The sequence below is a fragment of the Phyllobates terribilis genome, unplaced genomic scaffold, assembly GCF_046119375.1.
Source record: "Phyllobates terribilis strain yellow unplaced genomic scaffold, ASM4611937v1 Scaffold_1__5_contigs__length_1240528914, whole genome shotgun sequence".
Taxonomy (NCBI): domain Eukaryota; kingdom Metazoa; phylum Chordata; class Amphibia; order Anura; family Dendrobatidae; genus Phyllobates; species Phyllobates terribilis.
In genome coordinates this window covers 1145466480-1145493078 of record NW_027362761.1, presented here as the reverse complement: position 1 = coordinate 1145493078, position 26599 = coordinate 1145466480, and the positions used below count along the sequence as shown (strand labels likewise).

Genomic DNA, 26599 nt, shown 5'->3' with positions numbered 1-26599 from the left:
AGGAGGAACACTACACTCCATTAGAGAAGTGCAGCATCCCTGTGGCGGTCGAACCCTCAGGGGCGCCACACTGTCATAAACTGACCGTGGGATTTAACAGGATAACAATGGGATTTAACAGCTCCGCACCACCCTCAAAGGTGCCGGCTTGGCAGGGACACGACATATGACGCAAGTTTATGTCATATGTTGTGAAGGGGTTAATGAATTCCAACCAAAGAAATCACAAGCAAAATTCTACAGTATATAGATTGGATTTTAACTATCTCTTCTACTTCGCTGGTACTCTATTACAAATGCACATATGAAAAATTGTGAAAAACCCATAGAATATATTGATCGATTACATATGTGAAAAACGAACGACTCAATAAGGGCTTGCTGATAACTAAAAAAGAATGTAGATGGATAACTTATACACTCACCTCCAGTCCAGAGTGACTTCTTGAAGACCCCCATCTTGTGACCACACCGCACTCGAAATTTTTCATTGAAAACTTGTTTGGGGAACTCCACCATTACAGACACAGGTTTGATCACTTGTCGATAAGAAAACGCACCATTACTTAGGATTCCATGCTAGTGCCGAAATAATCTCTAAATACTCTGGCGGGTGTTTTTTTTTCTCATTTTCTTAAGAGTAAATCATTTTATATTTTGAAAGATTGTACTTCTGCAAATGTGGCATCAACAACTAGTTGTTGTTTTTTTATTTTTGTAGTAGGAAACCCCCTTTTCATGCTACAAAAATGTAAAAAAAAAATTGTAGGCGATGCCACATTTGCAGAAGTCCAATCCAAAAAATGTGCAAAAATAAGAGTCTGACTCGCGCCTATCCCCCCTGATAGGCGAGAGTCAAAGTCTAATTTTTGTATTTTTTGTCGAAATATTTTTTTTTCTCTCTCATGGGTGTCATGATGCTTTTTGTCTGAAGGATGTCTATCTGTCCACACTAGGAAACTGGACGGTCATTGCTGATAATGTCAGTAGAAGGCAATCAGGATTGTAATACACAGGTGTTAAGTTATTCATACATTTCCGAGCAGAATAACAGAAGACATGCAAAAAAAATTTCTAATAGAACATACGTGTCTTCTGACATGTATTTAGCAAAAAACATGTCAGAAGAATGTGACATCATCAGAAAATGGCATATTGTTTAAATCAGGTTTTTGTGTTAAATGTTTTTTTTTTTATAATGATTATTTTTCTAATATCAAAATCTGTATTAAAAATAAAAAATATAAATCTTGCAATTTTCACATCGGCCACTAGGGCTCTTTTTTTTTTTTTAGACTCTAACTTCCTATTTCACATGTACATTAACCTCAATGCACACACTCATTTGAATTGAAGCATCTCATGAGCGTGTACAAATGTTATTGTGAAGGGAGGGGGAGGAGGTGAGCTGTAATATCAACTACTGTGAATATTTGATCCTATGTTGTAGAAGTATTAATCCTGTCATTGTGATCCTGCCTGTGATGATAAGGAGCCTGCTGAAAACGCTTACTGAAAGGACAGGAAGTAGGAGTTTAAAAACGTCCCAAGAGCCAGAGTGAAAATTGCAAAATTACTAATTTTCTTACCTTTTATACTGATCTTAATCTTAAAATAAAATTGCCAAAATTTGTAAAAAGTACATTGAAACACAACAATAGTTTATTTTCTGACACATTCTCTTTAATAATGGGAGGTCTTAATAAGGACGACCCATAAGTGACGTGTAACAATCATTAATGTTTATTCTGGAGTTAGAAATTAGGCACAAACCTCGTACGGCCTGAAGTTTGTCGTTTAGATGAATTCTCTGTGTAAAGAAAGAGATGTCGCTTTGCTGGGTTTTGCTTCTTCCATATTTGTGCCCTTTTGAGTTTTCTGAAACTTTAAGATGTCAATAAAGAATTAAATATCTCAATATTAGCACATATGATATAACATTAGCCACTGGATCCTGATCCATCTCCCTATGTAATTCTACAGTGCCTGCACGGCAATAATTAACCGTACTCCTCCTCTGATTTCCGGAGCACTTTTTTTCCGCATTTTTTTTAACTTCATTCAACAATGAAGAAATGAATACAGTTTTTTCAGGCAAATGCGCTGGAAAAACACTCAAAAAGACGCCTGGCCTTCTTGTAAGTCTTCCCATCAACTTGTATTGTAAAGTATGGAGCGTCGTCAGACCGGAAAATGCCTATTATGGCTTCTTTGGAAACCTGAAGCAGGTAAAAGACTTATGATCTGCAAGTTATTTTTCCATACAAATGAAAAATGTACATTCTTTTGAATTTTTAGTTAACGCTTTTTCAGGTGGAACCTCCTGAAGAAGACACTGTGTTCTCCATCAATGGAAGTCTTCAAACTGAGGCTGGACAGACATCGGTCTGAGATGGTTTAGTGACTCCTGCATGGAGCAGGGGGCTGGACACTATGACCCTGGAGGTCCCCTCCAACTCTAATATTCTAGGATTCAAACACTTATGGTGAATGGAGTTAAATTGCAAAACCACCCACAACCCGCGGACATGGGCGGCACTGTTTCCTGATCAATAACTTCAGTTGTAAATCATGCACAAGGACGGTTTCACAAGTCCAAGATGCACAGTCCGAGTACGGACTGCAATGTCCGGACCGAACGCCGCAGGTCTCCAGACCCAAACTCAACAGCCTCATATTCATATACGAGGCTGTTGAGTTTGGGTCAAGAGACCTGCGGCGTTCGGTCCGGACCATAAATGGTCATCATCTTCATTTACAGGTTACAGAATACAAACCTTTGCGTTTCATTTCTGCATCTTTAACTTCCAAATCAAGATCCGGTGGTTCAGAATAACTAATAGGCTGCAATCTGCATTTTCTGACTGCAGTTGGTAATGCGTCATCTGAACCTGTGGAATAGCAGAGTGTAGGGCAATAAATCAATCTAAAACTGAAAAGAAACTTCCTCAAACAAGTACAGACTATAAACACAACTATGCACCATCACACGTACAATAAATGATATATGTACATTATTTACTACTTGGAAAGGAGTAAGAAGGGACATGGTTATAGTGGGTTTTCATCTTTTCTGAAGCTTTCATCAGAAAATTACCTATTGTTTAAATCAAGTCTTCCTGTTCCATTAATTTTTTTTACAAATTTGTGTCAATGTTTTGTGTTTATTTCATGATCTTTATCAGAAAGCAAAATGTCCAATCTTGCAATTTTCACACTGGCCACTACGGCTTTTTATGCTCATTCTTCTTGTTCTTTCAAGAAGAGTTTCCAGAATTCTCATTATCATCAGAGACAGGGTGGATTTGATTTAAATCTAACTGATTTAAATCACGATTTAAATCACTAGTCAGTAAGGCTTGATTTAAATCAGTGATTTAAATCAAAGTTTCTACCTAAACTAGTTCTTGCTACTTTAACATGCAAGTAGATGAAGATTTTTAGAATCACTTTTTATATTACTTTTTTCTCCCCAGTTTAATGGGTTAATCATTCATATTTGGACACAACTGTTCTGTTGTACTTAGGAAGGAGAAAAATAATCCTGACCTTAATAACAATTTAAATAGATTTATTCAACTGAAACAATAACAACATTACAGCATAAATTATTTGCTTAAACAAACATCCATGTTTGTTAACTAATTTGGCTAAACAAAATATATATATATTTTAAGAAACTTAGACTGTCAGCCCAGCCGACACATGAAAAACTTAAATACTACTGTCCCTGCTGTCCTCTGTAGCTCACTCGTCGTTATCTTCATCATCATCTTCTTCTTTGTTCCTATTCATAATCTGGAAAAGAAAAACAAGCTTTCCTGCTTTATTGGGTCCCAACAGATCCTGCCTGTTCAGAAGTGTTTCTTTGGTCATCTTCATCACCGCACTTCTCATGATGTTGCCTCATTCGCGCCACCAGGCCTTGCATCTCTTTGTTGCATCGTTTGCATTTTGCATGCATGCCTGCCTTACCGATAGGCGAAGGAGCTTCATTAAAATATTCCCAAACTGGGTCTCTTTTACGGCCTGCTGCCATTATAAGGAAAGAATGTAATAAACCTCAGATCGTACACACAAACAGATCCAGACTTGTCTGTCTGTGGCTATGCTGCAGTATTGTGCTCAAAGTTTCACTTTCATTTTCTTGTCTGCTTGCCCTTCTTCCTCCTCACACTTAGATTCACATTCTTCTTGTGTTGTGCAGATCTATTCCACTCCAAACAATCAGAAACATATTGTCTAACTTCTTGGACTTGGCACTGAAGGGGTTGATTCTGTATTCATAGGTTTGTAGAACAATAGGATTAAGGTCTTTTTCTCAACTCTGTTCATGGTGTAACATTTTTGCCGTGAAGAAGAGGCTGGGACCTCTGCGGAGTCAAATTCAGTTTTGAGAACTGCGTAAGTAAAGCGAGCGTCTGTGATAATATAGGAGAGAAACTGCCCACTAATCCTACAGAAACCTCTGGAAGAGCATGGCATTGTGAATGTTACACATATACAGCCTTTATTCTACTGAGTTAAACAACTCAGCTTTATCTCATGATGGAAGAACCTTTGGATGGTAAAATATTTTCTTCAAAAAGCAGTTTATTGAAAAAAATCCGATTTCAATCAAAAAAATCCGATTTAAATAAAAAAAAATCCGATTTTTTTGATTTTTAAAAAAAAAACCATTGATTTTTATCCACCCTGATCAGAGACAGGATTACAATGACAGGTAACACAGGATACATCAATCAAAATAGGCAATGTCACACCTGACCCTATTCCCCCTCCATTCACAATGACCTTCGCACACGCTCAGTAGTCACTTCAATACAAAGGATAGGGTCGGGGTCTGACCATTGTGGCTAATGTACCGTCAGGTCCAGAAATATTTGGACAGTGACATAAGTTTTGTCCTTTTAGCTGTTTACCAATACATATTAAAAAAAAAAACAGTAATATAATCAATATGGGCTTAAAGTGCAGACTCTCAGTTTAATTTGAGGGTGTTCACATCTTAATTGGAGTGAGGGTTCAGAAATTACAGCTCTTTAATATGTAGCTAGCTCTTTATAAAGGGACTAAAAGTAATTGGACTATTATTTCAAAAGCTCTTTAATGGGCTGCATGGGCTATTCCCTCTTTAGTCCACCATCAATTAAGCAGGTAAAGAGTCTTTAGCTGATTCCAGGTGTGGCATTTGCATTTGGAAGCTGTTGCTGTGAGCCCACAACATCCGGTCAAAGGAGCTCTCGATGGAAAAGAAACAGACCATCATTAGGCAGAAAAAAATTAAGAAATCCATCAGAGAGATGGCAGAAATGCTAGGAGTGGCCAATCAACAGTTTGTTCTGCAAAAAAATAGCGCACCGGTGAACTTGGGAACGCAAAAAGACCTGGATGTCTACAAAAGACAACAGTAGCGGATGATCGCAGAATCCTTTCCATGGTGAAGTAAAGCCCCTTCACAACATCCGACCAAGTGAAGAACACTTTCCAGGAAGTAGGTGTTTCAGCATCTTATGTCTACCATAAAGAGAAGACTTCATGAGATCAAACAGAGTGTTCATCACAAGGTGCAAACCATTAATGAACCTTAAAAATAGAAAGGCCTATAATAGACTTTGCCAAAAAATCATTTAAAGAAGCCAGCCCAGGTCTGGAAAAGCAAAACTAAGATCAACCTGTACCAGAATGATGGTAAGAAGAAAGTATGGAGAAGGTTTGGAACAATTCATGACCCAAAGGTCACCACATACTTTGTAAAACATGGTGGAGGCATTGTGATGGTGCGGGCATGCATGGCTTCCAATAGCACAGGGTCACTAGTGTTTATTAATGATGTGACTGGAGACAGAAGCAGCCGGATGAATCCTGTGCGTACAGGGCTATACTCTGCTCAGATTCATCCAAATGCAGCAAGGTTGATTGGACGACGCTTCACACGACAGATGGACAATGACCCAAAACATCCTGCAAAAGCAAAGAAGGGGAATATTGTGCAATGGCCGAGACATCACCAGATCTCAGCCCCATCGAGCAGCATTTCACAGGCTGAAGACAAAACTAAAGGCAGAAAGACCCACAAACAAGCAACAACTGAGTCACAACAGTAAAGGCGGCAAAACATCACAAAGGAAGAAACCCAGCGATGGTGACGTCCATGACCGCCAGACTTCAGACAGTCATTGCCTGCAAAGGATTCTCTAAAAATTATTAAAAATTAACATTTTATTTATGGTGAAGTTAATTTGTCCAATTACTTTTGAGCCTCTGAAATGAGGAGGCTTTGTAGAAAAAAAGTTGAAATTCCTCAATGTTTCGCAGGATATTTTTTCAACCCCTTTAATTAAAGCTGAAAGTCTCCACTTCAATTGCATCTGAGTTGTTTCATTTTAAATCCAAAATATTGGCCTGCAGAGCTGAAATCATGAAGATTCAATCCAAATATTTTTAGCTATAACTGTACATGTGAATCTCCTGAAACAACGAGAATTTGAGGTCTAATAAAGCCCCAGTGGCTTGTTTGAAAATTGGTAAATTACATTTTTTTTTAACCCCTTCACTACCTGGCAATTTTTTGTGTTCAGTTTTCCACCCCTCCTTCCAAGAGCCATAACATTTTTATTTTTCTGGCCATATAGCCATATTGTATTTGTATTTTCCAGGTCAAGTTGTATGACATCATGAATTTTACCATATAGTGCACTGGAAAAGAGGAAAAAATTCCAAGTGCGGTGAAATTTAAAAAAAGTGCAATTCCACAATTGTTTTTTGGGTGTTTTATTTACCATTGTCACCGTATGGTAAAACTGATCTGGCAATATGATTCCCCAGGTCAGTATGAGTACAAAGATACAAAACTTATATAGTTTTATTTTATTTAGGTGGTGAAAAAAAAAAATTTGCTTCTGTCACCATTTTACGAGACCTGTAGCGTCTTCATTTATATGGATCTGGGGCTGGGTGAGGGCTTATTTTTTGCGCCTTGAGCTGATGTTTTTACGGATTTGGACCATGTCTGACGGTCCTCGGCTGTACAAGGGCTCCGTCGGCATTTTATGAAAGTCCGGAGCCCCCGCACTTCCATGTTCTCTATGAAGTGCACTCCGGGAAAATGGCCGCCGGAGGCGGCGCCTGCGCAGATTGAGATCTCAGCACTGAGATCTCGTCTCCCGCAAAGCCGAAGACCGTCAGACACTGTTAAATATTAATTATAGTTATTCATTTTTAACATAGATTGCACGTGGTAGGTTTTGCTGACAAGACAATGTGCTATTCTTGTATTTTTAGCTCAGTGTAAGTTAGTGCCATATGTAGAAGAACAGGTGCTATAAGGGGCCTATATAACCCATGTAAGCAGACAGGGAGGGGCTGCTCGCGCTCTTTCTCTCTCTTACTTCACACGACACCAGACGGAGGATTTACGCACGGAGGTCAGCCAATGTAGGCCCGAGCACATGGGCTCTATCCAGACATGTACTTGACAAAGACAAATGGAGATTACCATTCAGGACTCGGGGAAAGATGGACACTCATGAATGAATCACTTTGTAACTATTTCAACTATTTTATTTAACTACTGCAATTATTCTTTTTAATGGGCAATCCAAGAATAAACCGCTACTTTTTTCTATAAAATTTTGTGATATGTCCTTTTGGAGAATCACATCTGATAAGAATCCCCTATAAAAAATATACAAAAATAAGTATATTTAACAGACACCCCCTCTTACCACCCTAGGAAACGCAGCGTCACACCTCCAGACATCCCCCTCCTCCAAGCGCAGGACCCGAAGCATCGCGCACATTATCACCCGACTTCTGCTGCCCCCCCCCAATGAGCTACATTTGGTCTGTAAGACACACCCCAATTTTCCCCAAAAAAATTTTTGGGAAAAAAATGCGTCTTATAGTCCGAAAAATACGGTAATTCTGGAGTTTTGATTTTTCTTCTCGTTCTGCCATTTACAGATCAGATTCATTTCTTTTATATTATTATAGAGCGGACATTTCTGAAAGCAGCAATATAAAATGTGTATTTTTATTTTTTGTTTATTTTTAAATGGGGGTGATTTGAAGTTTTTTTCTAATTTTTTTTCAGATGCTTGAAAACATTTTTTTCTTCTTAAATTTTTACTGAATTTAATAGTTTCCTTAGGAGACTTGAAGCTGTGATTATCTGATCGCCTGTGCTATAGATAGCAGGGCTTCAGCAGTGCTATGTATAGCAGAAATCACAATCTCCTACGAACACTGGCAACGGACCTGCGTTTGTAATGACAGCCACGAGGGTCATCAGAAGACCCTCGGCTGTCACTCTTGACATCCCATCGACACCCCGCGATTTCATCTTGGGTGCGCAGATTGGCCGAAGGAACAACACGTTCCCTGCTGGCTCGTGTTAAATGCCGCTATCGGTGGAAAAAGAATCATCACTAAGGGCGCAAATTGGTTCAATGTTATCGGATTAACAGATAGTGGCTGGGCCTGGTGGTCAGTAGATATTGGCCAGTGAATGGGGTAGATACAGTGATTATTTAGCCCATTCACGTTAATACCAGCACCTTATACTCCATTATTTGGATTCCAGACATCCGATGGTGCTCAACCACATTAAGATAAGTGTTCCAATAGTACAGATAATCTTCAAATCCACAAATATGGTGACATTCACCGGTCAATCAAAAGATTAATAATTTATTCCATATAGCTGGAGAAGCACAATATGGAGTACATGAATACATACGGTCAACAGCCATTTTGTGCCATCCAGGTGCTTCTTCCTGGTCGTGAGGTTGTCCATATAAAGTAAATACCAAATAACTATATACCATAAAAGATTAATCTTTTAATGACAGCTGAGCGTCACCATATTCCTATCTTTGTAAAGATAGCGTGGTTAATCCTGTCCACTTGTTTTAATGCATTAAAGGCTATAAACACCTTTGACATCATAAAATGATAAGTATTTATTTTAGTTAGTTGCACTAAAATTCAGCCTGTAATGTTAATTCCTTTATTCATTTTCGGACCATTGGATATGCAATTTGCAGCCTTATCCAAGTATTAGATTTTTCTCTTCTAGGAGTGTTCCTCCCAGTAATATAGGCTGGATGTGAGGTTTGTGCATGTCCAGGATGATTCTTTTTTCACTTGCTTTTATGTATCAGCACAGCTCTAACTCCATGTGCTTTCCTCCTTCGCTATAGTCTGTTTTATCTGCTCTCCATAAGACTTTAGATACTTTCTTCCCTGTCCACTTTAGATTTGCTATCTCTAGCACAGAGAAGGAAAACAGAGTGCAGAGAGAACCGTCCAGATGGATTTGTAAAATTTTTTTTGCAGAGGACTTTGACACTGTGAAGAAGCAAAATTCTAGACATTTTTTTAAATGAAGACTATTTAGAAAGCTGTATAACTTTGCATTCAGACATAGGAACAGTAAGAAAATATGCAAGAAGTGTATATAGCCTTTAAGCTTGAAATGAATATAAATACTTGTGGGAGATACAGCAGAGTCCTGCTTGAACATTTCTTGAGTTTCATCACTTGGGGTCACTGTAAATCAAGAATCAGAAAAATTAAAGCAAAACATTAATGACAAAAAAACACAAATTATCATTTATGACATCAGTTTCTCTCTCATAATCTGCTCTCATACAAAGAATATATTGAAACCTTTATGAGACAAGCAAACAAATTGCATTGAAAAATGGTCTTTTTGATTGGTGGGTCTCAAAACGAAGATGGAGCTGGAAATCTGGTCTTGATAAAGCAATGGACTTCTCAAAGTGGTGATCTTTCATGAAAGAAGCACATTGTTTGGCATTCAAAGAGTTATCCTATTGGTACCAACAGGAGGGGCCATAGCTTGTTGATCAGTGGATGGTCTTATGGCTTGGACTCCCACCAATGTTGAGCATGAGTCTCTTCTGGAAGGAGATGTGGCCGCACATGCGCTCCAACTCTCTTTCCTCGTCTATGAAACTGCTGAAGAAAGACGAGCACTGTCCGCCATCTCTCCAAGTCTCAAAAGTTAAGACAATGAATGAAGCCACCACTCAACTGTAACTGGGCATTTCAGGAGTCCGTTTTCGGCATTGGGGGGAGTAGGACTTTAGACTTTAGAGCAACGTTATGCAATGAGTTTTTAGCAAATGTGATCATTCGTAATAGGAAGATCCAGGTCAATAGAAAACGTAATTAGGTATGAAAGTGAAGAAGGAGATAACTAACAAGAAGATGGATGGAGACAATGACAGACACCTTAAATACCGAGTTAGGAAGCCTGATGATCCAAATGGAGACAAAAAAAAAAAAACACCATTCCCGTGGTAGTCAAGAGCCACCCTGCTGTGAGTATTACTAACCGGGCGAAGGATCCATGCAGTCTGGCTCAGGTAGGGCTAGAGTTTCTTCTTTTACAAGCACTTTAAAACAGATTATAAAAAACATTAAAACATTATAAAATAAACACATGTAGGTCAAAAACATGTAGTGATATAATACTGAATCATTCTGTTTTGTCCAAAAAATAATGAGCCAAGTTTAATCGCAATGCCAAGGTACAGACATGTAGAATTATATACCAGTGATTCAAATAAGGGCCGATCCAAGAAACCAGCACTATCCAGAAAATGCAATATCTCCAAAAAGGGCTGGCTATGAATAGTATCGGTCTTCTCATATGGGCCAAAAGGGAGCTTTTTTGGCGCCCTCTAATTTTCAGGGCCTGGGTGCGAAAGGTGCGCCCCTGCACATAATTTTTTTAATGGGAATATACTGCTGCATAACATCTTTGCTAGTGGCTCATTTCTCTTGAGATTAAAGGACAGTGCATGTTGAAATCAGAAAGGGAACTATACAACACCAGCTACGGGTAGAGAGCTTACCGCCATCATATTCAAAATACTGGATCATCAGGAGCAGTGATGTCCAACGCCCTGGAGAGATTGGTGCTGGAGCGGGTGAAGCTACAAGCGTCCACATGGCTAATGGAAAAGCTGGCCCGATGCAAGCAGCAAGAAGAAGACATGCCAGCTGGTGACTGCACTGAGACTGAGCCCCCCAACCCTACAAGGGAGGCTACATTGGAAGGTGCATCCACCTTAGCGTCTCTCCCCAAGCTCCCCTGCACAAATTGTGCTGTCTGCCGGTGTAAGCCACGCTCACGTTCCAGACGGCGCCTCTGCTTATGTCACCCGGGGGCCTCTGCATGACCCCAACCCCGAAGATGATGTCAGCGCCAGCAGAAAGGGAGAAACTTCATGCAACTGCGCTCCAGATCCTGCAGCCATGATGGTTGTGGCCTGCCCTGCTATCGGAGCTTCGGGTTAACCCTCCTTCAGGTGAGCAGCAAGGCAGAGGAGTGGCACAAAAGTCCGTAGACTCTATACACAGCAAAGCTAATCAACAAAAGAAGTCACGTGGCATGAAAAAGGTTGCAACCCCTCAACCAAGAGTGGTTAGGAGGGAAAAATTAACAAGGTGTGTCCCACAGCACGTTGGCCAGCAGTACACTGTGCAATACCCTTATGTTCACTGGAGCTGAAGCAAGTAGGGACAGAAGGTCCAAAAGTACAAAAAGTCAGTGTTCCAGGCGTGCCAGCAGGAGAACGGTTGCTCGCTCTCCTATTTCTTTTGCAGATAGCGACAGTGACAGATCTCCTCAGTGTCGCTAGAGGCTCCATGACTGCCACCACAGCCGAAGAGATTAGTCGATTTCCAGCCGGCCTGGGCAAAGAGGACAAGTGTTGAGCAGAAGAAAATAACTTTTTCCAGATCCTAGTCCCTTTTCAACAGATGAGTCGTTATTTTCCGGTTATCAAAGAAAGAAGAACTACAGCAGGAGTAGTCATGATTCATGTCACCATGAACCAAAGAACACACAGACTCTAGTCAAGACCAGTCTCAGCCCGTGACACACCATTCCTCACTTGGCGGTTCCCTTAGCACCACCACAGCTTGGGGCTCCTGTTGATGTTTCTGTGATGCCTGCTGGTGGTGAGTTGACCTGCAGTGATGCTTGGCCCACGGCAGCTGGTAATAGTACATATAATGGAAATGAAGATTTTATTAGAACCTTGAAAGTGTTTCTGGCAAGCTTGGAACAGAGGGTCAGTAACCCAATGTCACTTGAACCAACAGCGGGAGTAGCTGTCTCACCCTGGGTGGTCTGACTTCTGTGCCAATTTCGCCTTTAGCTTTGTGGGGTAGCCCCAGAATTTGTTGATCTTTGGTCCCTCGTTCCCGTGCCTGCATATGCCAGTCGATAAAGAACGGGTACGAGAGTGTAGTTTGGATAAAAAAAAGTTAAGGTGGCGAATACGTTTGGCAACTGGATCAAGGGTTTTTCTTCTGTGGCATATATCCTGTGTCAGCATTTTACAGAGAAGGGTGTGGAATTGATTGTGTATATGGATACAATTTATGCCACCTAGAAGCTGCATGGAATTTCGGCTCGGTGGCGTTATGAAGAAGAATTTTGTCGTCGCTTGGCTTTGTCCTCTTCCACCAGTAGGGCGGCAAACGCAGCTGACGTGTGGATACAGTTAATGCTTTCTCAAAAACCCCAGTCACGGGCTTCCTTTCATGGGAGTGCCATTATGGGAGCAGCATCAGTTGCTGTGACGGCACAGCGCCCAACTGGAGCCGGTTGACTTTACAACGAGGGCCATTGCAGATATATTGCCATGTGTAAGCTTCGCCATGAGTGTTCACTCTGCGGTGGGGCACACTCAGCAGCACGATGCTTCAGGAGAAATAGACAACCTGAAGAAGCTATGTTGCTCAGTGCAGATGAAAACTCCGATGCAAATTCACGTGATGCTTCAGTGATTAGAGGAGTACCCCAGGAAATAGGAAGCAAACCTTCTAATTGAAAGGTTTTTCCTCTGGTATATGGATTCCTTTTCAGCCGGCTTCGGGGTTACAATTGTAAAAAAATTTGAAGTCAGTGGCTGAACTTCAGGAGGTCGTATGTGAAAAGCTGTTTAAGGAAGTTTGTTGGTCACGTATGGTGGGTCCCTTTGTTGATCCTCCATTTGAGAATCTAAGGGTGTCCTCCCTTGGCCTGGTCAACATATCTTTTGTTGATATGTGCCTACCAATGGGTTGCTTTATATCATGTTATTATTTTGAGGTTTTTGCATCATTTCTTGAATGGATGGTCAGATTCGAGGTGGGCATCCCATCGGTGGTACATTATTTGGATGACTTGTTATTTATTGGTCCTAGCGATGACAATGCATGTGCGTATCTTTTCATTTACACGTATTTAGGCGTTTGATAGGTCATATCGGCATTCCCATTGCCAAAAGTAAAACAGAAGGCCCAGGGACTAAACTTTCCTCTTTGGGTATTGAGCTTGACACGCTCTCTATGGTTTTTCGCCTTCCGGACAAAAAAAAGAGACTGGTGTCCCTTATAGATCAATTTGTAATGGCAAAAATGGTCAAGTTGAGGCAGGTTCACTCATTACTAGGGCTATTAGATTTTGCGTGACGTGTAATGCCAATTGGTCTGTTTTTTTCTAGACGTCTGTCCTTAGCAACGTGTATTAAAAGTCCGGATCATTTCCTACGTGTTCCTAAGGGATGATTTGCTGGTATGGCAAGGTTTCTTAAAAACGTTCAACGGAAGAGTTATCAGTCAGGAGAAGTCCAGGGTTGATCTGGAGCAGTTCACTGACTCTGCAGGTAGTTCAGGTTTTGGGGCCATCCTGGGTAAAAAATGGCGTGTTGGCCTTCAGAGTGGTGCAATTCTAGTTTAATTGGCACTTTGACTTTTCTTCAGCGGTTTCCGATAATAGCATCAGTTGCAATATGGGATGCAGAATTGGCAAACAATCTGATTCACTTTGGTCAGATAATATGTCTGTTGTATATGCAATTAATTCTTTATGCAGCGCCTCCCCGTCACTGTTGGCTTTATTGCGGGATCTTGTTTTAAAGTATCTTCAGTTTAACATTTGGTTTAGGAAGCATCATGTTCCGGGTAGTATTAATGAGATTGCTGAAGTCTTATCTCGTTCACAGATGGACGTTTCAGGGACCTTCATCCAAAAGCGTTGAATGTAGGTTTCCAATGCCTGGAGTACTTTTGGGCCCTGGTAGATCCGAGCTATTGCATTTAGTGGAAGGGTCTGTAGCACAGTCCACATGGTGGAGTCATTGTACAACTGGGATACTTGGTTGAGTATAGCCATAGGAAAATTTCCTTCCACCGTGCAATGAAATTTTGGATATTACACTGTTGTTACTTGAGTTCTGGAGGGCTAGGGGTATGTCAGGTACTACAAAAAGGGCTTCCGGGTATTGGTTTCATGCTTAAATTGTGGAGTATACGAGATGTTATAAAATACTTTATGGTAAACCAAATTGTAAAAGTGCTGGAAAAAAGACGCTGGTTCAAGATCAGAGGCGCCCAATATTCTTTGGGTATATTAGGTGCACTAGTTACAGTAGCTAGGAGTGCTTTTGAAGTTAAACTTTTCGAGGCGGCTTTTTCACTCATCTTTTTCGCGGCATGACGCGTTAGCGAATTAGTTGCACCTATTGCAAAACGGGTCGGAGGTCTGCAGTTCACCGACATATTAGTAGTAAACAGGGGGCTAAAAATTTGTGTTCGTAAGTCAAAAACGGATCATACGGGTAAGGGTTTTTGGCTAACGGTTAAAAAATTGGGGGTCGGTTTTGCCTATTTCAAGCGGTAAAAGATTTTATGTTAATTCGCCCTTCTGTTCCGCAGTTTTTGGTGCACAAATCCGTTTTTTCGCTAACGAGCTATCAGCTTAAATCTATTCTAAAATGATCATTGGGTGGCATCAGCATTGATGAGTTTGGGGCACATTCATTTTGGATTTGTGCCGCAACGGAGGCCAGCCGTTTGGGGCTAAGTGAGGATGTAATTAAGCAGTTGGGCAGATGGAAGTATTCTTGTTTTCACACATATGTCAGGCCGGACTTGTTATTTAGTATTTAAATTTCAGGGGTGTCTATTGGTTATATCTTTTCAGATTCGCCAGCTCCGCAAATATGGATCTTGGGACATTCTTATATATTTTGGGCTAAGAAGAGAGTGGAATGTCGGCTGGTGGGCAGAATCAGAAGGAAGTACTGTAGTTTGGCTAGGATTCAGAGGTTTATGATGGGTTCAGGTGTTACGTTAGGTAATGGCTAGTAATAACTTAAGGGGCCGTCCAGCAGTATTGGTGATACATGCAGGGGGAAATGATTTGGATAAAATAAAATTGGCTGATCTTATTGCACAATTAAAGCCCACTTGGCAAAATGCTGAAGTTTGTTCTCCCAGGAATGTATCTTGGTGTGGTCTGAGATTGAGCCAAGGCGGGCATGGAGAATGTAGAACAAGCTCGTAGGTTGCCAAACATGAAGGTTTCACATTTTGTTACATCAAATTGGGAGGTCGTTGTGCGTCATCACATGCTGGAAGGCGACAACCATGATTTGCTGTTGGTGGATGGAGTTTACTTAAATCTCATTGGGAATGATATTTTTCTGTCAGGCCTACAGGATGGAATAGAGAGTGCTTTAGTATTGTTGGGAGGCGGTGGTCGGAGGGTCGAATAGTTGTTTAGACTTCCTCCCGTGGTGGTTGTTTTGACCTTGAGGTAGTACATTCTCACTGTTTTGTACAGTTACTCGACATGAGCAATGGGTTTATGTTAGTTTAAAAACAGGGTCAAAAAAGGTTATTCGACATGTTTGTAAATGAATAATAAAAGCTGTGGCCATTCGTTTACCCAACATATGTGTGAATTGTGTTTTTTCTTGTTATAAGTGTATATGTATGTCATGTGATGGTTGGTATTTAAGGGGTGGAAGCAGTCTTGATGTGCACTGCTCCATTCAGATGGGGCATTGTTTTGGGGATTGGCGACAGTCCCAATGGTCGGACCCCTAACCGATCAGCAACTTATCAACTATTCTGTGGATAGCTGGTAAATTGCAATGTTAGGAATAACCCTTTAACAAAACGCTTGTAGTCTGGGTGCACTAGAATCATAGTCTTCCATTCAAAACAGATCTATTTAGAAGAATATTTATCACTTTGTCTTTATATTGTAGTCACACAGGCATATCTATATATAAATGCTTTCTACCAGGAAGAACGGCAGTGGTAGATTTATTTTAAATTGTTTTAAAGTGCTGAAAAAAGAAAGTCATACAACCATAACCCCGTAAAAGAAAAGATATCCACCTCTGGAAGGCTCATTGCAATCCTTCTCCTGGACGTCATTGGTTTCATCTCCATATAACACTGCAAGCACAATATTGGAATATTTAGGCAAATGAAAAGCTAATGACACAAGGAAAGTTCTGCAAGGTAGTGAGGAGATGGAATACGTTGTAAATGTGTAGGATTGGATATGATGTGATGGTGAAGACAAAGAAATGTGATGCTAAGGGCTCATGCAGACGACCGTATTTTCGGTCTGAGTGTGATCTGACAAAACATCAGATCGCACTCGGACCAATGTTATTCTATGGGGCCCTGCACATGTCCGATTTTGTCCGATTTTCATGGCCTGGCAGAATGGAGAAGGTTGAGACTTTTTTTCTCATCTTCTCCTCATCTGAGAAAATCGGAGCCCACTATGATCAGAGTATGATTCGCATAATCTGTCCGATTTTCTCGGTACTCATAATGACGAAACACATGAATAAGATCTGCACAGGAAGCTCCTATGGAAAGAAAGATTTATATTGTCCAGTCTTTGGTATATTGTGAGACGATGTATGGGTGTGATGTAGAAGACAGACCAGAAAGTCATTGAAGTCACTGATTTTGATCCTTTTGATCTAGGAAGACCAACAAGTGGATTTTGATCAAACCAAAAGACAATTTTGGAAAAGATTATCACGTTTGGAAGAGTTCAAGCAAATGACAACTTAACAAACAAGATGGTAGGAGACAATCATAAAAACCAAGATTAAGTCTCTAAGAAGCCTGAAGACCCACACGGAAGCCAGGACATCATGGAGAAACATTGTTCACATGGTCTCCAAGGGTCCAAAATCAACTTAGACAGAAGCAATCATCAGAAAATTACCTATTTTTTAAATTATTTTTTTGTGTGTTTTGTGTATTTCTAAAAAAAAATATTTGGGCAACCTTTTTTTCCCACATCACAATCTTTATCATAAAAAAACAAACAAAATTAGTAATCTCACAATTTACACACTGGCCACTAGGTATTGTTTAGACTCACACTCCATGTCATTTCAGGAAGAGTTTTCAGCAGGCTTGTTATCAGCACAGGCAGAATTAGAATGACAGGTATCACCCCTATACACAGCTGATAACAATGGATCCATCAATAACAATAGGCAGTGTCACAACTCGCTTCCCTTCACAATGAGATTTGCACACGCTCATTAGATGCTTCAAAACAAAAGATAGGGCCAGGATCTGTTCATTGTGGCTATGTACATGTATTGTTTCCTGAAACAACAGGAAGTTAAGCTGCATTTACATATACAGATTTCTGACGGATCAAATCAATGTTACAGGTTATAAAATTGGTCAGAGTTAAGCCAGCCATACACATTAGATGATCAGACGAACGATGCTTTGTCTGATTATTTGGCAGGCAGCTTTCTTGGTCGTCTCTCCCATACAAAGCAGCACTTATTCTGCTCAACGCTCTTGTGTTATCCATGAGAAAGCCGCCGGCAGAGAAGCCTGTCGTTGGCTTTGCTCCAACAGAGCAAAGCAATCTGCAGTCCGAAATTGGACATGCCCAATTGGCTTCTACCATGACGATTGTTTGGTTGACGCTCCTATATACATTAAAGTGTCGGCCAAACCCATCGATATTGGCAGGTTCAGTCGGCATTAGCATAATGTGTATGGGAGCCTTTAGCCATCTACACTAAGGCCACGGCCCCACTATCAGTATTTTTTATCAGGAGTGGGAGCCAAAACCAGGTGAGGAACAATCAGAGAAAAGGTATAATAGAAACAAGTCACTAATTCTGCATTTATCACCACTCCTGGTTTTGGCTCCCACTCCTGAGAAAAAATACTGACCAAATACTGATAGTGGGGCTGTGGCCAGACAGACATTCTCGTGTTCCTCATCTCTTGTAATCATCCAAAAACGAAATCGTCCCATTCCTTATAATGGAGTTATCTTTCCGTCTGGCACACAGATTTTTAAGCACATCAGATCAATTTTCTGACAGATTCCAATCAGATCACATGGTCATTTCCATACTCATTCATTGTGGTTTGATTGGACAGAAATTGGTCATATATCTATATGTGCAAATGCACCCATGAGGTGTGATTAATCAAAGTGTTTTTTTTGCCAATATCACTGTCGTAAATCACTTTGAAAAGTTGGTATTTTTTTGGCGCAACACAAAGTTGCTCAAAACTTTTGCAACTTTTGGAGTTTTTACGCCAGTTTGAGGAGCAGGGATGGGGCATGGCTATGCTCTCCCATCAAATTCAGCAAAAGTGCAGACATTTTGTATTTCGGGAAATGTTACTCTAGCAGTACGGTGGCTCAGTAGTTAGCACTATAGCTTTGCAGCGCTGTGGTCTGGGGTTCAAATCCCACTAAGGACAACATCTGCAAGGAGTTTGTATGTTCTCCCCATTTTTGAATGGGTTTTTCTCCGGGTTCTCCGGTTTCCTCCCACACTCTAAAGACATTGTGATAGGGAATCTACATTGTGAGCCCCAATGGGGACAGTGATGATGATGGCTGTAAAGTGCTGTGTAATTATTGGCGCTACATAAGTAAAATAAATAACAAATTAACTCCAGTCCCTGACTGGAGTAACATTTCTTATGAGGAGCACATCGATAATGAATTTGGTGCATCTTGAGTGGCGTGCGCATCTTATTCCTGCACGAACATCATTTAGCCTGGTGTATGAGAAGCCAGCCTTAATGAAACGGGGCCTTAGAGTCTAAAGAAAGCCTCAGTGTGAAAAATGTAAAATTTTTATATATATAATTTTTTAATACAGATTGTGATATGGAACGGAAAAAATTGCACCCTATCCACCTCCACATTAAAAACAAAATTACATTTACGCACAAAAACCTTATTTAAAGGAAAAGGTAATTTTCAGATGATAGGTCCCTGTTAACAATTGTACATTGCACCCTGGGATATGTGTCTGTATGGTTGCAGAAGACTTGAGTTATAGGGAAATAACATACAGTTGTGCTCAAACTTTTACATACCCCATCAGAATTTTTCCTTTCTTGACCTTGTTTCAGAGAATATGAATGATAACAAAAAAACTTTTTCTCCACTCATGGTTTTTGGTTGGCTGAAGCCATTTATTGTCAAACTACTGTGTTTTCTCTTTTTAAATCTTAATGACAACCAAAAACATCCAAATGACCCTGATCAAAAGTTCACATACCCTGGTGATTTTGGCCTGATAACATGCACAGAATTTGACACAAATGGGTTTGAATGGCTACTAAAGGTAACACCCTCACCTGTGACCTGTTTGCTTGTAATCAGTGTGTGTGTATAAAAGCTGTATGAGTTTCTGGGATCCAGACAGACTCTTGCATCTTTCATCCAGCTACTGACGTTTCTGGATTGTGAGTCATGGGGAAAGCAAAAGAATTGTCAACGGATCTATGGGAAAAGGTAGTTGAACTGTATAACACAGGAAAGGGATACAAAAAGATATACAAGGAATTGATAATACCAGTCAGCAGTGTTCAAACTGTGATTAAAAAATGGAAAATCAGGGGCTCTTTAAAAATCAAACCATGGTCAGGCAGACCAACAAGAATTTCGGCCACAACTGCCAGGAAAATTGTTCTGGATGCAAAGAAAAACCTACAAATAATAGCTGAAACTCAGGACTCTCTGAAAACTAGCGGTGTGGCTGTTTCAAGATGCACAATAAGGAGGCACCTGAAGAAAAATGGGCTGCATGGTCGAGTCACCAGAAGAAAGACATTACTGCGCTAATGCCACACAGTATCTCGCCTACAATACGCCAAACAGCACAGAGACAAGCCTCAAAACTTCTGGAACAAGGTAATTTTGAGTAATGAGACCAAAATGTAACTTTTTGGCCACAACCATAAACGGTACATTTGGAGAGAGGTCAACAAGGCCTATGATCATAGGCGGACTATAATGAGGGCAATCCGGGCTACCGCCCGGGGCCCCGAGCCTGCAGGGGGCCCGCGGCTCCGGGCGGGGTGTCTAATGCCGGATTGCCCTCATTATATGTGCGGGCCGCCGCGGCACATACCGGTAGCAGTGGCGGGAGGGGGGGCCCCGGACCGCTCCCCCAACAGCGGCGCACGGCCGCTACTTCTTCATCTGCCGGGCCAGCACTGCAGCAGTTAACTTCCCTGTGCTGGCCCGGCCGAGTCACTGCTAGGAAACACGGCCCTGTGCGCGGCCGTGTCTCCTAGCTGTGACGTCACGCAGTGCGCGCCCGGCCTGCACTGCTGCAACGGAGAAGGCAGAGCAGGCAGGAGGAATGGAGCCGGGGGATGGTGAGTCTATGTATGTATGTATGTATGTGTGTGTGTGTGCAGGCAGATATCATTGTGTGATGTCTGTTTCTATGTATTTTTGTGTTTCAGATGTGTTTATGCGTGTATGTATATGTCTGTATATGTTTGTGTGTGTGCGTGACTGCATGCGTGACTGCGTGCGGCCTCCCACTATGTATAGATGGCGCCGTGCGGCCTCCCGCTGTGTATAGATGGAGCCGTGCGGCCCCCTGCCGTGTATAGATGGCGCCGTGCGGCCCTCTGCCGTGTATAGATGGCGCCGTGCGGCCCTCTGCCGTGTACAGATGGCGCCGTGCGGCCCTCTGCCGTGTATAGATGGCGCAGTGCGGCCCACTGCCGTGTATAGATGGCGCCGTGCGGCCCCCTGCCGTGTATAGATGGCGCCGTGCGGCCCCCTGCCGTGTATAGATGGCGCCGTGCGGCCTTCTGCTGTGTATAGATGGCGCTGTGCGGCCTCCTGCTGTGTATAGATGGCGCCGTGCGGCCCCCTGCTGTGTATAGATGGCGCCGTGCGGCCCCCTGCTGTGTATAGATGGCACCGTGTGGCCCCCTGCTGTGTATAGATGGCGCCGTGCGGCCCCCTGCTGTGTATAGATGGCGCCGTGCGGCCCCCTGCTGTGTATAGATGGCGCCGTGCGGCCCCCTGCTGTGTATAGATGGCGCCGTGCGGCCTCCTGCTGTGTATAGATGGCGCCGTGCGGCCTCCTACTGTGTACAGATGGCGCCGTGCGGCCTCCTGCTGAGTATAGATGGCGCCGTGTGGCCTCCTGCAGTGTATAGATGGTGCCGTGCGGCCTCCTGCTGTGTAAATATGGCGCCGTGCGGCCTCCCGCTGTGTATAGATGGTATAGATGGCGCCATGCGGCCTCCCGCTGTGTATAGATGGCGCCGTGCGGCCTCCCGCTGTGTATAGATGGCGCAGTGTGGCCCCCTGCCGTGTATAGATGGCGCCGTGCGGCCCTCTGCCGTGTATAGATTGTGCCGTGCGGCCCTCTGCCGTGTATAGATGGTGCCGTGCGGCCCTCTGCCGTGTATAGATGGCGCCGTGCGGCCCCCTGCTGTGTATAGATGGCACCGTGCAGCCTTCTGCTGTGTATAGATGGCGCCGTGCGGCCTCCCGCTGTGTATAGATGGCTACGTGCGGCCTCCCGTTGTGTACAGATGGCTACGTGCGGCCTCCTGCTGTGTATAGATGGCGCCGTGCGGCCCCCTGCTGTGTATAGATGGCGCCGTGCGGCCCCATGCTGTGTATAGATGGCGCCGTGCGGCCCCCTGCTGTGTATAGATGGCGCCGTGCGGCCCCCTGCTGTGTATAGATGGCGCCGTGCGGCCTCCTGCTGTGTATAGATGGCGCCGTGCGGCCTCCTACTGTGTACAGATGGCGCCGTGCGGCCTCCTGCTGTGTATAGATGGCTACGTGCGGCCTCCTGCTGAGTATAGATGGCGCCGTGTGGCCTCCTGCAGTGTATAGATGGTGCCGTGCGGCCTCCTGCTGTGTAAATATGGCGCCGTGCGGCCTCCCGCTGTGTATAGATGGCTACGTGCGGCCTCCCGCTGTGTATATATGGTGCCGTGCGGCCTCCCGCTGTGTATAGATGGCGCAGTGTGGCCCCCTGCCGTGTATAGATGGCGCCGTGCGGCCCTCTGCCGTGTATAGATTGTGCCGTGCGGCCCTCTGCCGTGTATAGATGGTGCCGTGCGGCCCTCTGCCGTGTATAGATGGCGCCGTGCGGCCCCCTGCTGTGTATAGATGGCACCGTGCAGCCTTCTGCTGTGTATAGATGGCGCCGTGCGGCCTCCCGCTGTGTATAGATGGCTACGTGCGGCCTCCCGTTGTGTACAGATGGCTACGTGCGGCCTCCCGCTGTGTATAGATGGCGCCGTGCGGCCTCCTGCTGTGTATAGATGGCGCCGTGCGGCCTCCTGCTGTGTATAGATGGCGCCGTGCGGCCTCCTGCTGTGTATAGATGGCGCTGTGCGGCCTCCTGCTGTGTATAGATGGCGCCGTGCGGCCTCCTGCTGTGTATAGATGGCTACGTGTGGCCTCCTGCTGAGTATAGATGGCGCCGTGCGGCCTCCTGCTGTCTCTGGGGGGGCGCCGTGCGGCCTCCCGCTGTGTATAGATGGCGCCGTGCAGCCTTCTGCTGTGTATAGATGGCGCCGTGCGGCCTCCCGCTGTGTATAGATGGCTACGTGCGGCCTCCCGTTGTGTATAGATGGCTACGTGCGGCCTCCCGCTGTGTATAGATGGCTACGTGCGGCCTCCCGCTGTGTATAGATGACACCGTGCAGCCTCCCGCTGTGTATAGATGGCTACGTGTGCTCAATATTGAGTCATACAATTAATGTAAGGCTATGTGCCCACGATACAGAAATGTTCCGGATTTTTTTTGAGCGTTTATGCATCTCCCTGGCAGAAAAAACGCATGCGGATTTTACATGCGGATTGTACATGCGGATTGTACATGCGTTTTCCTGCCAGGGACATGCGGATGTGAAGCGTTCTTCACTTGCATTTCCGCATGCGGGTTGACAAGTGCTTTCCAAGCGATTTTAGCATCACTTGGAAAGTGCTTGACAACTTGGTTACACTATATAAATCCATGCAACCAGCATGGATTTATATAGTGTGACCGTAAAAGAATGGTAAAAAATAAAAAATATATACTTACCTTCTGATGGCCTGCCGACGTCAGCGGTCGCGTGACCCGTCACATGACTAAATGACGTCACGGCAGGTCCTTTTCAGACCATCGCGAGCTGCCAGCAAGCCAGGACGCATCGGATAAAGACACCGGGGGCCATCAGAAGGTAAGTATAATATTTATTTTTTATTTTATTCTTTTTTTACAGGTTCTATGGTACCCGGGTCCAGAGGAGAGTCTCCTGTCCTCCACACCCGGGTACCATCCGCACATTGAAACGCATGGATTCCGCATCTACAGATGCAGGGATGCGGATTCAATGCGTTCTAATGCAAGTCAATGGCGGCGAAAACGCCGCGCTTAAGCAAAATAATTGGTAATGCTGCGGATTTTTCCGCAATGATAATCCGCAGCGGAAATTTCCGCAGCATGTACACAGCACATGCGGATTATCATTGGGGAACATGGCTGACCTTCTACCAAGCGTTTTTTAAGCGTTTCTGCAGCGGAATTGCCGCTGCGGAAACGCTTAAAAAATGCATAAAAAATGCATAGTGGGCACACAGCCTAAAAAAAAATATTATAATTAATATTGTGCCAAATTAATTTCACGTGAACTATCACATGATCTATCACAGGGGATCATGTGACATGTCACGTGATAAATCAGGTGTGTGTGTGTGGCGGGCCTTCTAAACTGCCCGGGGCCCTTGCTACTCTTAATCCACCCCTGCCTATGATGAAAGAAACACCATTCCTACAGTAAAGCATGGAGGTGGATCGCTGATGTTTTGGGGATGTGTGAGCTACAAAGGTACAGGAAACTTGGTAAAAGTTGAAGGAAAGATGAATGCTGCACGTCATCAGCAAATACTGGAGGCAAATTTGCACTCATCAGCCCAGAAGCTGCATATGGGACGTACTTGGACGTTCCAACATGACAAAGATCCAAAACACAAGGCCAAGTCGACCGGCCATTGGCTACAGCAGAACAAAGTGACGGTTCTGGAGTGGCCATCTCCGTCTCCTGACCTCTATATCATTGAGCCACTCTGGAGAGATCTCAAGCGAGCAGTTCATGCTAGACAGCCGAGAATTTACAGGAACTGGAGGCTTTTTGCCAAGAAGAATGGGCAGCTTTACCATCTGAGAAAATAAAGAACCTCATCCACAACTACCACAAAAGACTTCAAGCTGTCATTAATGTTAGAGGGGAAATACACGGTATTAAGAACTGGGGTATGTGAACTTTTGATCAGGGTCATTTGGATGTTTTTGGTTGTCATTAAGATTTAAAAAAAAAAGAAAACACAGTAGCTTGACAATAAATGGCTTCACCCAACCAATAACCATGAGTGGAGAAAAAGTTTTCTGTTATTATTCATATTCTCTAAAACAAGGCCAAGAAAGGAAACATTCTGCCGGGGGATGTAAACTTTTGAGCACAACTGTAGATGAAGTCTGTGTCAGCCTTGAAGATTCATCTATTGATGAGAATTTACCTATGGATGGTTCAGTGCAATTCTGCTCAAATTCTTCCATAGTTTCATTTTTCACCATCACTGGAAATAGAGAATCTAAAAAGGTAAAAAAAATAATAATATTAAATTCCAATAAGATCTGTTTGATAGATTAGACAGCCGTGCCTTTAAGGGTCTTAAAGATAATGAAAATATAGTGTCTATTGTGAGATGATAGAATATATTTTCTACATATTAGAAATGAGTGAATTGATCCGCTGAGAATCCGAATACCGACAAATTTGAACAGTTTGCGATTAAATTGAATACCAAAAACAAAAAAATAAAAAATGCCCGGCACCATTTCACACACTGCTGTAGATTGCATCAACCAGTGCAGCCTCACAGGCATACCCATAATGCCTTGCAGCTATCACATGGTTCAGCGCCATCAATCAGGGGTGACTATCAAAGCCACTATAAAAGGTGAGGGCAGGGCAAGCAGCGGCCATTTAAGGATTTTACAGCTTAGGGATTGGAGGTCAAAGCACATCTTTTTCACATAGGGATAGAAAAACTACTGCAATGAGCAAAGACAATGAAAATTGGAGTGGTAGTCTAAGTCTGTGTATAATAATCCAAAGATTCAAGTGATATAGAGAAGTGCTGGACCTGTAGAGTCAGTGTGACTGAATTAATTGATCTGTGATATACTGCAATAATACCACCTTAACAGAATTTTTTTTTTTTTTTTTTTTTTTATTCCTGGCACAATGTAAACAAGGACGGCAATTGAATACTACTTTGTCCTAATTTTGCTACTGAAAAAATCCTGAAATCAAGGCTTGTGTGTCAGAGAAAGTGTGCTACATGGCTTCTGAGATGGGCAAGCCATTTTTTTGGGTAAAGACAAAATAAAAATCTCCACATTCCAGAAATTTTAGCTCAACTCTCTTCCTCACAAAGTATGCATGTTGTAAAAAAATATATATATTTTTTGCACACTTTTTTGTTGTATTAATCCAATATTAGACCCATAGATGCCACCCAAATACAGTGGCCTGCTGCAGGAGCTGACTTTTGGGATGTGAACCTCCTACCTTTTTATGTCCTGTCCTTTTTGGTAAAGTCCCAGGGGGTGGTGGTATTTATTTTTTTAAACTTTTACATTTTTGAATACCAGTTTTAACAGTCCAATTTAACAATCGCATGAACCTAGGTGTAGCTGCTCCGCAATGTAGCATTTTAGGGTTATGTTATATTTTTTTGAAGGGAAGGACAATTTAAAGTGGGAAAAAAAAAAAAAAAGATAACTTTTTTATGTATATATACTTTTTTTTTTCACAACTTTTTTTTTAACCAGTCCAATTTAACAAGCGTTCACACAACAATATAATACTGAAAAAATATTTTTTTAGAATATAATATATATATTACACACACATATATATATTTGGTTAGTGTCACCATTTTCTGAGACCCATTACATTTTTATTTTTCTGATGGAGCTGTGCGAGGGCTCTTTTTTTGTGCTCAGCTGTAATTGCCACCAATTTGGGGAACCATACAGAATTTTGAATGCTTTCTATTGTATTTTTTGGAAAAGGTACAGCAATCCAAAAAAAGACAATTCTGTCAATTTTCATTTTGATTTTTCTTTATGGCTTTTACCTTATGGGTTAAATAATTTTATATTTTAATAGACTGGACTATTACAGATATGGTGATATCAAATGTGTTTATTTTTGGAAATTATATATATATATTTTTTTCAATGGATAAAAAGGGAGCGATTTAATCTTTTTTTTTTTTAGTCTTTCCAGGGGACTTCTGATCACTTGTACAATATACTACAATACTTCACTATGGCCATGGCAACACATCAGAACTTTTGATCGCCAAAATGGAGGCCAAAAGGACAGTCTTTTGGCCTCAGATTTGACAAATGGAGATCTATGGATACAC

At 42.5% G+C, this 26599-nt stretch overlaps 1 protein-coding gene across 3 annotated transcripts in view; it reads right to left on the bottom strand.

The window, feature by feature from the left end:
- Positions 1-26599, bottom strand: part of LOC141162142 (nuclear body protein SP140-like protein) — an 81328-nt gene that overhangs the window by 9175 nt on the left and 45554 nt on the right. Inside the window, exons 11-17 of one of the 3 annotated variants that reach the window (XM_073647923.1) lie at positions 24677-24751; positions 16216-16275; positions 10365-10424; positions 9493-9552; positions 2778-2891; positions 1774-1884; positions 426-539 (exon numbers count right to left, since the gene is read on the bottom strand). In XM_073647923.1, the coding sequence (XP_073504024.1) occupies positions 426-539; positions 1774-1884; positions 2778-2891; positions 9493-9552; positions 10365-10424; positions 16216-16275; positions 24677-24751 (594 nt within the window). The remainder of the gene's footprint in view (positions 1-425; positions 540-1773; positions 1885-2777; positions 2892-9492; positions 9553-10364; positions 10425-16215; positions 16276-24676; positions 24752-26599) is intronic. The other 2 variants (XM_073647933.1, XM_073647942.1) reach the window with 2 other exon arrangements.